General features: G+C 51.2%; 2 protein-coding genes across 2 annotated transcripts in view; one reads left to right on the top strand and one right to left on the bottom strand.

The window, feature by feature from the left end:
- The window catches only part of ALDH9A1 (aldehyde dehydrogenase 9 family, member A1), a 9005-nt gene extending 1624 nt beyond the window's left edge, over positions 1-7381 (top strand). The window contains exons 2-10 of the mRNA XM_009320720.1: positions 539-668; positions 991-1125; positions 1624-1820; positions 2676-2816; positions 3553-3741; positions 4786-4873; positions 5236-5377; positions 5938-6050; positions 6461-7381. Of these exons, the coding sequence (XP_009318995.1) occupies positions 539-668; positions 991-1125; positions 1624-1820; positions 2676-2816; positions 3553-3741; positions 4786-4873; positions 5236-5377; positions 5938-6050; positions 6461-6555 (1230 nt within the window). The 3' untranslated portion in view covers positions 6556-7381. The remainder of the gene's footprint in view (positions 1-538; positions 669-990; positions 1126-1623; positions 1821-2675; positions 2817-3552; positions 3742-4785; positions 4874-5235; positions 5378-5937; positions 6051-6460) is intronic.
- A 245-nt stretch (positions 7382-7626) lies between these two features.
- On the bottom strand, positions 7627-12157 carry MGST3 (microsomal glutathione S-transferase 3). The gene is made up of 6 exons (XM_009320628.1): positions 12083-12157; positions 11426-11549; positions 10174-10247; positions 9429-9486; positions 8201-8273; positions 7627-7848 (listed from the first exon to the last, which is right to left on the bottom strand). The coding sequence occupies exons 2-6, from the start codon at positions 11540-11542 to the stop codon at positions 7739-7741; spliced, it is 432 nt and encodes a 143-aa protein (XP_009318903.1). The 5' UTR covers positions 11543-11549; positions 12083-12157; the 3' UTR covers positions 7627-7738.
- Positions 12158-14137: the final 1980 nt, after the last annotated feature.

Below are 14137 nucleotides of genomic sequence, written 5' to 3'. Positions count from 1 at the left end.
TTTCCCTAGTGTGTATATGTGAAGAGAAAACTGTTTTCTTTCTGCCTAACTTCTGCTTCTGCCAGACTTCCACAGCAGGGTAATATTGCTGCCTGGGAGATGGTCTGTTAAGGGACGTTTCCCAGCTGCATTGCTTTGTCCGTCCTTCACCAGGTCCTCTGGTTCCATTTTGATCTTGCTGTTTGCTGTTCCTCCCAGCTTTAGTTCTGTGAATTCCAGTCATTGTTTACCAGCTGGCCTCTGGGTTTGGGTTTGCTCATCTTTTAGATAAACAGGGATGTTAAGCAAGACTGGACTAGCGGTGAACCCCAGCGCCTGTCTGTCTGACATTGCCCTGCGATCGGTTGCCGCTGGGAAATTCATAAATAGCAGTTGGGACTGTATGTTTTAGAGATGACAATTTCTCACGGCAGAGCCTGGCTTACTGATGGCAGAGCCTTGTTTGGGACTTGCGTGCTTGAGAAGCATCTATCTCCTTATGGAGTTCTACTACAGGCTTCTCTAATATGTTGTCACTGTCCTGTGCCTCTTCTCACAGGAGCAGAGAGAAGAAATTGCCACCTTGGAAACCATCAACAATGGTAAATCCATCTTTGAAGCCAGAGTGGACATCGACATATCCTGGCAGTGCCTGGAGTATTACGCAGGATTGGCAGGATCTCTAGCTGGTGAGAACGTTACTGGAGTTTGCTCTTTACTCTCTGTCCTGCCGCTTGTGTTCCCTGGTAATTTCCATGGCATAAGACCATCTTTGCTGTTGATTTCTCTAAGAGATGGACTACCCCTTTTTCTGAAGATCTTGGAAGGATTTTCAGAGATCTCTACCTAATGCTGCTGTGCTCTGTGGGCACTTACCTTCTGTGAGCTTACTGGGGTAAAAGCCGTGTGTCTCTTGTTCCCAATCAAAGCGAGATCTGGCCCCTGAGGCTGTGATAAGACAGGAAGGGGCTTGGCTCTTATCTACCTTCTTGCTGTTTCTTTTCTTTGCAGGTGAACACATCCAGCTTCCCGGGGGATCCTTTGGGTACACTCGGAGAGAGCCCCTTGGGGTGTGTGTTGGGATTGGAGCCTGGAATTACCCTTTCCAGATTGCCTGCTGGAAGTCTGCCCCGGCCTTGGCTTGTGGTAATGGAGACACTCTGCCCACACTAGCTTCTCTTTGAAGCCAAATGATCCTGTGGGTAGAGTGATTTGGGGGATGAAGTCTAGGATTACCTTGAAGGAGGTGTTGAAGGATTAGCAGAAACTTCAGGCTGTTACTTTGGCAGGAAGGGAAAGGAAATGGAAATGGGAACATGACAGATGGTAAGAGGGCAGGAGCGTGTCAGGAAAAAGGCTGATTGCTTGGCTTTGTACCGGATGAGGAAGGTCTCTGGAAAATATCTGCAGTGCAGGACCAGTAGCCCCATCTCCCCCAGCCCTTCCCAGCAGGAAGGTGCGGTTCCTCCCTTTCACTGGTTGTGGTGTTCAGCTGAAACTGTTTCCTCCTCTGTTGGGGGGGATCTTCTGGGATCTGTTGAGACAAACTCATTGTGTGGGGTGGTTGGTTTGTTTGTTTGTTGTTCTTTTCCCTAAAGCAGTTTGGCTGTTAACCCCGCCTTGCCTCTGTCTGGATTCCCCTAGGCAATGCGATGGTCTTCAAGCCCTCTCCCTTCACCCCCATTTCGGTGGTGAGGTTGGCAGAGATCTTCACAGAGGCTGGTGTGCCCAAGGGGCTCTTCAACGTGGTGCAGGGTGGAGTGGCCACAGGCCAGTTCCTCTGTCATCACCCAGATGTGGCCAAAATCTCTTTCACTGGCAGTGTGCCAACTGGCATCAAGGTAAAGGCACCTTCTGACTCAGTGACACAAGGGGTCTGTAATGCCAGCCTTCCTGGTCTGCTGTGGATGTCGATACCTCCTTGAGCTTTTGTGCCTGAGGCTTGTAAAGATGGGGTGTGAGTTGGCATTTTTGGGTCTGAGCAAGGAACTTGCATGTGCGGGGTTACACTGGGGCTCCAGTTAGCCCACTGGGCGTGGGCTTGGGCACTCGGTCCTTTCAGAGGAGCCCCTTGGCCACCTTTACTTGTTTAGCCCCTGGTTGCAGTGAACTCTCTGAGCTGCTAAAGTGGGTATCTATGTGGGGAGGAGGGTACCTAAAACAGAGCAGCACTGGGAAAATGTGTGAGCATTTCTGGCAGTAATAGTTCAGTTTAGCTGCATACAACCTGCTGTTTTTAAGCAAGAGGTTAGTTTCTGTTCATTTCTTACCCTCGATTTATTCTTCAAAAAATTAAAAGTCCCTAAAAAGACTTTTAAAAATAAATTCTGATTTGAAAGAGGGGAAAATGTTGCCCCTTGAACTCTTCTTACATGTGTGTACCTGTGGGGTGCAGTGACACAAATGCAGTTATAGTTGTCCCCTGGGCTTACGCTGAGGATGAGACTTCCTGCAAATGACTCTTCAGGTTTTCTTGCTTTTATCTGTAAAAAAAACAAACAAACAAACAACCAAACCCTCTGAGACTGTCCCCAGTCTGAACGAAACACATCTAGGAAACCCAGCTTGCCCTTCGTGCCGCATCTGTTGTTGGTGAAGGGCCCTGCGGGAGCTGTCCCCTTGGGTGCCTCTTACCTCCCTCCACCAGCCTCCCTTGCCAGTGGGTCACTTGTCTCTTCTGTCCTTGTTTCCATTAGATCATGGAGATGGCAGCTAAAGGGATCAAACCAGTCACTCTGGAGCTGGGGGGCAAGTCCCCCCTTATCATCTTTTCGGACTGTGCCTTGGAGAATGCCGTGAACGGAGCCCTCATGGCCAATTTCCTTACTCAGGGTGAGGTGTGTGTCCGTGGGGCAGGAGTGGTCCTCCTCGCTGCGGTGGGGCAGTTTGAGAACCGGGTGGCAGAGCCAGGCTGTGATCTTGCATGATGAGGGATACCCCGAAGCTCCCATCTCGCCACTCATTTCCCTATGCAGTGTCATAAGGGACAGAAGGGACACCCTTACAGAAGCCAGTGCAGGGTGTCCCAGCAGAGCATCCCTTAGCCGATGCCCTGGCCTTCGCAGAAGTGGAGCCTCTGTAGCACCCAGTACCCAGCTCAGAGCAGCTGTGCCTTGGGCTCCAGTCTGGCACACAGAGGTCAGAAGAAGCTGTGCTGGTTTCCTCTGGAGGGGCAGCAGGTTCCAGTCTGGTGTGCTGAGCCACAGCCCTGTGGGGCTCTGTCCATCCCAAATTTGGGATCTCCACACATGCTGCAGGTTTTGTGTAATCCTGCTGGCAAATTGGCTTACTAGGGTTGTCTCTGGGAGCTGAAAAGGCTGCTAAAGGTCTCTCCTGCTGGTGACTTGATGTGTTTTTGCCACCTGGTGGCATCAGTACCACTATGTCCAGCACAGACTGTTCAGTGCGGTCATGAGCAGCAAGGTAATCTAGTCTTCTTTGTCCTCAGGGACAAGTTAGCTGTTTTAGCAGCTGTGGAGGGGTTTTTCTGAGAGCCTCTGTAGCAGGACCCAAGCAGGGAAGGACTGTGGAGTGCTGTGTATCTTATTCTGAGCAGCTTGTCCTCTATCCCAGGTGTGCTGCAATGGCACGCGGGTGTTTGTGGAGAGGAAGATACTGGATGTCTTCACAAAGGAGGTGGTGAAACGCACCCAGAAAATCAAAATTGGAGACCCGCTTCTGGAAGACACACGGATGGGAGCCCTCATCAACCGGCCCCACCTGGATCGTGTCCAGGGCTTTATCAAGCAAGCAAAGGAGCAGGTGAGATTGTGATGCTGCCTTGTGACTGCCCTGACATGTCTCTTTCTTTTTAGACAGACAGACTGGCAGCTGCTTTCCTGCCCCATGCCTTCCCAGTTAAGCTGTTCGTTGTGGTTGAATTACTGTATAGGTGTCTTGGGCCACTAGATTAAAAGTGATCCAGTGCACGTCTCTGAATCAGCATTGAAGGTGACATGGCTTTTCATATCCTGAGATTGCCAGGTTTTAGAGGCTGAGAGATACTCAGCATGTCAGTGTATAAAATGGGATAATCTATAATGTTTGGGCTGGTTCTAAGTTGTGGTGACACTTTGCACGCTTGGCTGTTACCTCATTTGGGTTCCAGTTTTGTTGGTTGCAGAAAGAACTTACTAAGGATCAAAGGCCAAATTCACAGGCTGCTGGAAACAATCTTTGTAAGAGCAGTAAGATCTACCTAGGCTTTTTTGGTTTTTTCCTCCAGGTTTTATTGTAAAGTGTAAAGATGTTTTAAATGTCAGTGCTAGGTATATGACTAGGTGCAGCCAATTTGGGGATGGGCTGGAGAAGGGGAACTGTGAGTGAAAGCCAGGAGGGCTAGATGAGGGTTTAGAAACAGGAAGATGGATGTGGAAGGAGAGGAGAACTCCCCATTTCTAAAGTGGGGCATTTGATGGAGGTGGGTGTTTCTTGCCAGATGGTGTGCGAAGGGACTGATTGACTCGCTAGCGAGGGAGCTCACACCACATGAAGATGTGGAAGTTAATGTGAGGCCAGCTGAGGATCTGCTCCTAGTTGCAGTTGCTTCTCTCCAACCTACACTGGCTCCTGTGGTGCTTGCACCCCAAACCAGCATTGTTTGGACTTTTAGGATGGGTCTCACCCTGATCTGTCAGTGATGCTCTGTCAGCAGTCCTGACCTGGAGAGACACCAGGGAGGGCACAGGCAGGGTTTGTCCGATAGAACTGTAAACCCAGCAGGGAGTATTGGCCAGCCAGAGTTGTGGCAGCTGGGCAGGATGCTCCTGGACGTGCCTGCCTACCTTCTGCTTGGCTCTTTTTCAGGGGGCAGAGGTGCTGTGTGGTGGGGACCTGTACGTGCCAGATGACCCGAAGCTGAAGAATGGCTACTACATGCGACCCTGTGTGTTAGGTATGCGCCTTCCTATTCATGGTACCGCGGTCTGCTACATAGATGCAGCCGAGTTTCTTCTAGAGAAAGCTGTGTTCAGTGTAACCTGTCTCTGTGAATGTCCGCAGTGTGGACAGGCACTCGTAGGGGTGTACTAGAGAGAGCTGAGGCACCCAAGAGCTGCATCTAGAGAAATCTCTGCTGTTGGAGGGTCTGATAGGACACGTGCCTTTGCTGCCTTGAGATGCAGGATGGCACTTGTTCCTCTGCTAGCCAAGTTGGGGGGGCTGAGTGCTGTCTTGAAGGCTGTGTGGGGTGCTGAATGCACAGGCTGTGCTGCTAGCTTTTCCTCCTGAAGCACGCATGCTCTACCATGCTTCCAGGGAACTGCACGGATGACATGACATGTGTGAAGGAAGAGATCTTTGGGCCTGTCATGTCCATTCTGCCGTTTGACACAGAGGAGGAGGTTGTGGAGAGAGCCAACACCACCAAATTTGGCCTGGCAGGTGGTGTCTTCACCAGGTATGACTGGGTAGCGTGGCTGGTGTGGAAGCAGTCTAGGGAGGGGAGGAAAAGGGAAATAGTGCAGCAACTTGGTGCTCATCTTGCGGTGCCCGGCATGGGGATAGATATCCTCTTCCAGAAAAGCTGGAGCAAGGGGTTGCCAAAAGGGAACTTTGTAAATGACTGCGCATCTCCTTCTAGTTTTTCCTGAAGGGGTAGGTGGACCCAGCTGTCCTTCAGACTCCTTCCAGCCTGAGCTTGGCCTGCTGCCTGCCTTCCTGCATCTCCAGGAGACATGCACCACGAGCCTGCCATGCTGCTGGAAGTGCGCAAAGACGGCTGTTGGCCGCTTGCCATAGTCTGCTTTGCTGGTGTCTTTGTCCTGCCTTCTCAAATCGAATGCAGTTTTGAGTGTCCTTGGGAATAGGTGCTACGTCCTTTGAGCAGGCAGAGACAGAGTAGGGCAGGTTGGGATCCAAGAACCACTGCGACCTCCACTTTCTCTAGTGGAATGTTAGCTGGCAGGGAAGGAGGGGATTAACGGGAAGGGATCCAGCTGAATTGCCCTTTTCCTGCAGGGATATCCAGAAGGCTCACAGGGTAGTGGCTGCTCTCAAGGCTGGGATGTGCTTCATTAACAACTACAACATCAGCCCTGTGGAGCTGCCTTTCGGAGGATACAAGGCATCAGGTGAGCTCTATTTGGCCTCCCCTGGGCTCGGCCCTCCTGCACACAGGGGTGAGGATGAGCGTATTTCTGTGATGGTGGATGCGAGTGTTCTCTTGCTGGGGCAGCGGTGCACTTAGCTGTGCCTCTAAGAAGTGAATGCCACACTGGGAGCTGAAAGGGAAGCTGGGGAATGGATTGCAGCTTTGTACTGAGAAAGCAAGGAGGCGAGCTTTAATATACGTGGCCTTGCTTGCAGCTGAGCTCATCCAGTTATTACTCTGGGCTTGATTGGGAGTGCTACCTTGAGGTGGCACTTGCACTGAGCACGTGACTTGTGTTCTCCCTGGTATGACTACATGCCAGTTACGGGGGTATGAGTGGTACCTGGCACTGCCTAGAGCTGTGTTCTCACTTCTGGCTTGTCCCTGCAGGATTTGGCAGAGAGAATGGGCGGGCAGCCATTGAGTACTACTCACAGCTGAAGACTGTCTGCGTGGAGATGGGCGATGTGGAATCTGTGTTTTAGTGGCTCTGGGGCCTGCTCAAGGGAGCATCAGCCAGTTCTTGCTTGTCAGCCAGAGATGTGGATCATTTACACAGCAATAAAGTGCTCTAAAATTGTAAGTGCCTGGGGGGGGGAGCGCAGCTGGAGCAGCATTTAGCCACCCTGCTCCTGCAAGGGGGAGTGTACACACGGCTTAGTCTGTGGGCCTGCTTTGTCCTATCTGGTGGAAGATGGGAACCTCAGAGTAGGAGGTAACAATATGGCTTGCAGCAGCAGCACATGTGGCTAAGTATGTGTTACCAGAGGCTTGTCAGTAGCAGAGGCCCAGCCCAGGCTGCTTCCCCTGCTGTGCGCCTTGAACCCCATTGTCTGCCTCCGTCAACTTCAGTTTTGGCTTAACAGGTATGACTCTACTCAATGCGCGTATAAGCTCTTGGACACATTGACATTCTGTAGCTATAGGCTCTGTCTATTCTCTGACTACATAAAAGCCTTAAGGGTAGGATTGTTTTTTCCCCCTCTAGCCTTCTTTTAAACACAAGTTTTGTTTTTTCTATCTGTACTTTACTTCCAAGGTGGGACAAAATATTGTGGAGATTGTGAGCTGATGCTGCCTGGGACAGGCATGGCCCTGAGAATCATCTCCACGCACAGAGTATGGAGCACAACTAGATGATAGCAAGCTCCAGCACAGGATAGAGTGCTGCCTATCTTAAGTGAAAGCTATTTGACTTCCTTCCTATAGGCCTACTGTTCTTTACAAACATGATGAAGCAACAACTTTAAATGTTTGCCTACATCTTTTTTTAGCAAACAAATAAATATTAATTCTTTTTGGAACATCTTATTAGGGAGCGACATGAATTGAGCGCTGCAGAAATGTAGTCTGATAGAGAGCAAGGCTGTTGCTGCATGGGTTAAACAAATGGATTGCAAGATGGCTTTTTGGTCACCAAAATCATAAAAGCTCGAACACCTCTGCCTGACAGGCAGATTTCTGTAGTTCTACAAAACCAGAGTTGTTCTAGTGTTCTGCAAAACTTATTAAGAAAGCTCTCTATAATTTTAGAATGAAAATACGGAATTGACAACTGCATTTTATTAAATTGAAGAAAAAACCCCAAACAGATGGGAAATGAAATGTTCCAAAAGAAAACATAACAAAAATCCCTTTAGTTTCCCGGACAGCTGTCACAATGGTCAGTTAGTCCTGGCGGATCCAGCCAAGGTGCTGGCAAGCTGAACACACACCTGTGCCCACCAGCCCAATGAGTGCAGCTGAACCAATGGCCCCTCTCATTCGTTTTTTTGGATCTGGAAAAAAGACATGTTTTGTCAGTTCAGCAGCCCATCACTGAAAGACTAGCCCATCCTGAAAATTAGAGGGAGCAGGAGCTAGAGATAAATTTCAAGGCAAAACAGCAGGCACCAGCTCAGGCCATGTACCTACCCTCAGTCTCTGCTATTATTAGATTAGTGCTCTTCCTATCAGTAGGAAAAGCGTACTGCAGAGTTAGCAGCCTGTGGACCGGCACCCTTTTTTCTACACCCTGACTGGAAGCTTTATGCTGCTTCCTTGATGTGAGCTGGAAGAAAGAGCCCTGAGGCCACTGTAAGAGACTTGAGTTTCCAAGCACCTGCTGTGTGCTGCAGGGTAAAGACCTACCTCCTGTGTAGTAGCCATAGGCATAAAGGATTCTCCCAAGGACCCAGGTGATGCCAAGTCCTGTGGCAATCCGCTAGGGAGAAAGGAGACACATTAAAGGTTTTGGAGACTTGTCGCTTGCATGTGCTTAGTTGTTATAGCAGCCCTGCTTCAAAGAAGCAACCACCAACTACAGTGTGGGTCCTGACCTTGCTAGGACAACTGGGAGTCAGCCCGGTGGAAGTGGGTGACTGATGCAGCATGCTAGAGTGAGTTCTGTATAGGAGGAGTCCTTTTCATGATGCCTATGGGGAGGTAGCATGTGATGTGCTGCAGAGCCTTGCTGTTTTGCAGCACAGCTCTTCCCAAGCAAGAAATGGTTAAGTCATACAGGCAGCAGGTGCTGAATCTCATTTCACCACCCTCCAATGAGTGAGCTAGACCATGTGCCAGGATCTTGGGAGGCAGCTGTTGCCCCAAGCCCCACTCCACTGCCTCCAGCCAGTGTACAGGTTTTCCTGCTGCAGGTGTTACAAACTTCCACCTTGCCTCTTAATTTAGAGCTTGCTGCAATGTGGGTCTAATTTGCCAGATTTGCCTATGCTGCCTCCTTCCCTCTCTGAAAAGGAATATTCAAGAAGGACCTGATTTGTTTATCAGTGGCAAAGAGCGAGCTCCTGGTTTTGGCCTCTCCCACATGCCTGCCTCCTCATGAGTTGTCTACATCTTTCAGTTAAAAATAATCCAGGCTTTTTTTGATCCTTCACACACCTCCTTTGGTGGTGGAAGTGAGTGGGAAGATCACCATGTTCCCCACCTATTCTTATCATACCACCTCTTCATGAAAGTGTGTTTAGAAGAGGGGAAAAGGGTTCCTGTCCTCCACACAACGAGCTGCTGAGTAGCACTACTGTAAGCCCAGCAGGGCTTGGAAGAGCCAGGCAGTTGGAGGGACCTTTCCCACTCATGAACTGGAGGCTGCAAATGCTTTGGTTTGTCCAACAAGGCACCCTTAGGGGAAGGAAAGGGGCCTAATAGCTGAAGCAGCAGTAATGGGTTTATTAAATATTTGTGGTTCCCCCGTACAAGACCTTCTACCACTTACATTTTCAGAAGAGGCACAGCTGTGAAGCATGATGTGGCTAGTGAAGCAGCCTGCTGTCTCCAGAGGGGCTAACTTGGCCTCCTGCCCCCCACCCTCCCCAAGTCAGGGAGCAAGAGCAGAGTTCGGACCTGCACCATCACTTACCGGGTGGTAGACCCCACCAGTGGCTAAGAAGAACAGGAAGGCAGGGTAAACTTCCAATCTGAAAATGAAAGTGAGGTGGTTGTGTTTGTGTTCCAAGTTGCTTACAAAGAGGAAACTCCAGAAACACAGAAGCTGCGAGCATCCCCTGCCAAGGTCTCTGTTGGGCCTGACTCATGAGTCTCTATGCTCAGGAGAGCTGTGCTTGATGCTGTGGCCACAGATGGAGATAAGAGGAAATCTGAACATGCACGGACTTCTAGGGACTTCTGCCCTGCCTGTGCCTCTCTCCAAGGCCACCCACCCTTTCCATTTTGTGCCTTAAGCCACTGCTAAATACTGCTTACCACTACCTAATCCAGGAGGGGTTGTTCCTCCCAGCACCCCTGTGATGCGCTGTTGCAGCCTGGTCGACATTAGCTTCTCCCCAGGGAGATGTGGGCAATACAACAGATCAGCAGCCCCCAGACAGGCTCCTCTGGAAACTAGATTTCTAGTGTTTTAAGATCCACGCATGGAGGCAAAGAGCCAGGCACTGGGGAAGAGGAGGCTGTTTCACAGCCCTGTCTCATGGTTTAAGGCATGATAAGGAGCCAGCACAGCCTTGCTGCTAAGCATTACATGGCCATGTGTTTTCCTCAAGCGTTGAGCCTGAAACCAAGCACTTGGCAGCAGCAAGCCTCTAGCTGTAGGCCCTGCTCCACAGCCTTGTGGATTTTCAAGGTCTGCATTCATACATGGTACTCACGTGTTCTGGTGTGCACGCTGGATGCAGTTGAATATATGCCCGTGTTCAGGGTCTGTGCTGTACATGGTTGGATACTGCCAAAAAAACACAGCAGCAAAACATGAGCAAGCGCAGTCTGGGCTTGGGAGCCTGTTCTCCAGCAGTGAGGAACGTGCCCTGCTGCACCTTTCCCCAGGGAGCCCTGAGCTAAATGGGTGCTTTCAAGACAGACTTGCATTGGCAAGTTAGAGTCTCTCTCCTGCCCCGTGGTCCACAGCTGCTTTTTTGAAATTGCCGCTTGCCCCAGGCCGGTTCCTGAACTCCCTGAGCAACCTGACGGCACCCTGGAGCTGGCCCTGCTTCGAACAGAAGATAGCCAGGTACTGGGTGACCTCCCTGTTTAAATCCTATCTCTCTGCAGGTAAGAGCAAAGCAGCGTTACTGAGGACATGTCCCCATGTCTCCTCTGGGGAGCTGGCAGCAGCCCATCGTGCAGGAACAGGCTGGGAGGACGCTGCCTTCCTCACCACTGCAGAGCTGAGCAGCCAGCTGGAGCTGCCGCTTGGCTGCAGAGGCTTCTCCCAGCCTGAAATCCAGTGCTCTGTGCACCATATGCACTGGGCGCATTTGCTATAATCCTGACTTCATGCAGTAGGGGCGGGGTCACCCCAACAGGCATCCGGGGCCTGCAGCACACGCCCGGGGCTGTCCTTGCGCCCAGCCCTGCTTGTCACATCCCTGAATGACGCAAGGAAAGCAAAGGCGTGTTTGCCCTCAGAGCCAAGTGGCACAGCACTGGCTGCCCCCACCCAGCCCACAGTCCAAGCTCGCGGGCTCCTCGATGGACGCCGCGGGAAGGTCACTTTGAAATACTTCTTGTGACAGGGCTCACGTGCTGCCTCTGAGCTTGAGAAACCCTCCTGTCACTTTTGTTCCACCGCAATCCCTTTGTCCCCAGCACTGCTTTGGCCTTATTTGCAGCAAAAAGGGCTGTGTGGTTTCTTGCTCATCAGTGTTTCTGAGCTCAAAGCCTTGTGCTTTCAGCTGTCTCGGCTCGGTGCCAAATGCCTGATCTGCCAAACCCCAAGCTCTGTTGTGCCGTCTGCTCCAGTCTGGAGAGCCCGAATAGCAGCTCCATCCCTTCTGCATCCGTGTGGTGGGGCAGGAAGTGTCAGCAGGTCACCCAAAAATATGCAAGGTGTCACCTAGCTCGTCTGCAACGTCCCCTGCAGACCAGCTCTGACCTTCCCGTTCCTTCAGCCTGAGCACTCACCTCCACCTTGTACTTCTTGCGGGCCTTGGCCACTTTCATTGCGAGGTGTGTGACCAAGACGAAGCTGGCAGCCCCCGTCAGGATGACGTAGCCATACTCCTTTGAGAGAACAGCCATCTTGGTGCTGTCAGGAAAAGAGAGCCTGTTACTATTTTGGGGTGTGACTGGAGAAGTGGCAGCTCACTACACACAGATATGTGTGTGTGGAAGAATTGCTGAGCGTGGACCTAAGGCCTCCCAGCACGGGGACTGGCTGAAGGAAGGGAGAAACGATGAGTTGGGGAATTTTCATCTCTTGGTGCCTGCTGGGTATTAAGCAGCACAAACCAAGGGCTCTCTGCTCAGTTCATGTCAAGCAAGCCTTAAAATCACTGAAGTGTTGGTGCGAGGCAGTGTCTGGAGGACCCTAGTCTGGCCTCCGGCTCAGAGCAGGACTACAGCCAACAGTAGGTCCCATCAGCTCTGGCTGTGGCTGGCTAAGTCCCACGGCCTCACTGACACGCTGCTGTGCCTGCAGGGTTTCTCTGGAGAGGCGGACAGAGGCTGATTGTTCACAGCCACTTCCAACACCAGAGCTAGGGGCCACCAAATGAAGTTGGGAAACAGATTCAAAACAAACCAAACGAGGTTTTTTTTTTCATGCAGTGGGAAACAGACCTGTGGAATTCCCTGTCGAGGGATGTTGTGAGTGCAGGCAGTTTTCATAAACTCAAAGGGACACTGGGCAAGCTCTAGGAATGAGAGGTGAACTGGGAATTACAACACAGACAAACTTGAACTGGCTCAGAAATCCACGGAGCTGAAAGGAGCTGGGCCACATGAATGTTAGTTTGAACCACTAAGGTCATCCTTACATAAAATAATAATAAAACCTACCACAACAATAACAGCAATAATAACCGAACCTTTTCAGTAAAGAGGCACTGGCAAGATGAGTGATGCTCAGCCCCGCAGCTTCAAGGAACCCTCTCAGAGTCACAAGTCAGTGAACAGCCCCCAGCAACATACTGCTTCTGGCATTTACCAACGTCTGCACAAGCAAGTCTGCTGGCCAGGAGACACCAGGGCCTATATGGTTTGCATTTAATGGTACTGCGCTTCCTCGCACAGGCCTGAGACGAAAGCACGGAGCAGAAGACGCATCCAGCAGCCTCCACCATGCTGCCCCGCAGCAAGGCCGCATTGCATGCTTCCTCTTTCCTGCTCCCCATCTGCTGGACCTGCTGTCAGCCCGCACTGCTGGGAGGTGCTCCACCCTGAGCGCTCCAGCACCCTCCCCGGCTGCAAGTGAGCACAAGAGCCCTTCCCCACAATCATCTGGCACTGGTTCTCCTGCACAATCCCAAACCTCAGATGTTTTCTGTCTGCGTGACCCAAGACAGTGCTGCATGATGCAGCACTGCAGAAGACAGCAGAGACCTCTCTCCAGCACTGAGACAATGCCCTCTCCAAACCAAACCCCAGCTGATGCCTATCTCCATCTGGTGCCTCCACGATGTAGCAAGGATTTGGTGTCTCCTGCACTGTCCCACCAACACAATCTGTCAGTGTGGGGCAAAACGGGCCACATCACAGAACCAGTGCAAACAGCCTTCCTATTGCAACAGCGCCAGCACCCCTCACAAGGGATCTTCAGGGACCAGGGGTTTTATTTCTCATTTGCAAAGGGATTATTATTGAGGGAGCAAGGTGAAGACATCAGCTGGCTTTGTCCACATGAAGTTTGGTAAACAATTATCAGTAAGAACATTTAGTTACTTGAGGTTTTCAGAAATGTCAGCTGCACCCATGTGTAATAGAGGTTAGCGCCTGACAGATGAGACACTGAAAATACAATACACTCCCACACGGTAGAGCAGGTCAATGGTCACATTTCCCCCTTCAAATTACGAGGTTGGTGGAGAACCCCCACCTGCCAGCAAGGACAAGGCATTTTATCTTCACGCTGCTAAGTTATAATCTGGGGTTTTATCTTGGCAGCAAAGAGCACAATTCAGTCACAGCAAAGCATTAAGCCAGGTGTATCATAAAGCTGCTACTCTTACGCAACTGGTGTAAAACTCTACTGGGAGTCTTTGCTCTAGTAATCTGGAGCCACATAAAGCACTTCAAAGTCCACAGGACTTTCAGCCTCTCTCGGACTGCATGCCTTGCAGCCGTTTCCGGATTCTGGTGGCTTGTGCGTCTCAGCAACCTTTGTCCCCAAGCTGCAAGGACTTTGCTGACAAGCACTGGTGCCCTGCACAAGACTACATTTGTATCTTCCACCCAGCAGTGTTTCAGGCCGGAGCCACATGACCATGAGATTCGGGAGCATGACACAGCACAGACTGGAAGCTGTAGCTGAAGAGCTTTCAGGGGGTGCTTTTACTCCAGAATAAGGGTTCTTACCAAGTTTGCCCTAGCACTACAGTTACTATGAGTCAGCAAAGCCGATTCAGTCTCCTCGTGCAGACCCACGCTTGGATTCTGACTGGGCTACCAGATACAAGCTCAGACGTTCTCCGCCCCCTCAGTTACCAGGCGAGCGCGCAGGTTTAGCCCCAGAGGCGGCGGTCCCTCCAAGCCTTGCGGGGTCAGACTCTGCCTAAGCAGGCTGAGCGCGCTGGGGTGCAGGCAGGGCCCCGCCGCGCTCTGCTCACCCTGCTGGAGCTTTCCCCCGGAGCCTGCACTCGGAGGGACAAAGGGGAAGTCAGGCAGGAGGGTCACCGC

This window comes from Pygoscelis adeliae, unplaced genomic scaffold, assembly GCF_000699105.1.
Source record: "Pygoscelis adeliae isolate BGI_AS28 unplaced genomic scaffold, ASM69910v1 Scaffold402, whole genome shotgun sequence".
NCBI classification, from domain to species: domain Eukaryota; kingdom Metazoa; phylum Chordata; class Aves; order Sphenisciformes; family Spheniscidae; genus Pygoscelis; species Pygoscelis adeliae.
The sequence above is the reverse complement of the archived record's forward strand: the minus strand, read 5'-3'. Positions and strand labels throughout refer to the sequence as shown.

Coding starts and splice junctions, on each gene's coding strand:
- MGST3 (XM_009320628.1), bottom strand. CDS start 11,542: ATGGCTGTTCTCTCAAAGGAGTATGGCTACGTCATCCTGACGGGGGCT. Junction 9,487..10,173: donor CAGCGTGCACACCAGAACAC/GTGAGTACCATG, acceptor TTTCATTTTCAG/ATTGGAAGTTTACCCTGCCT. Junction 7,849..8,200: donor CTATGGCTACTACACAGGAG/GTAGGTCTTTAC, acceptor TCTTTTTTCCAG/ATCCAAAAAAACGAATGAGA.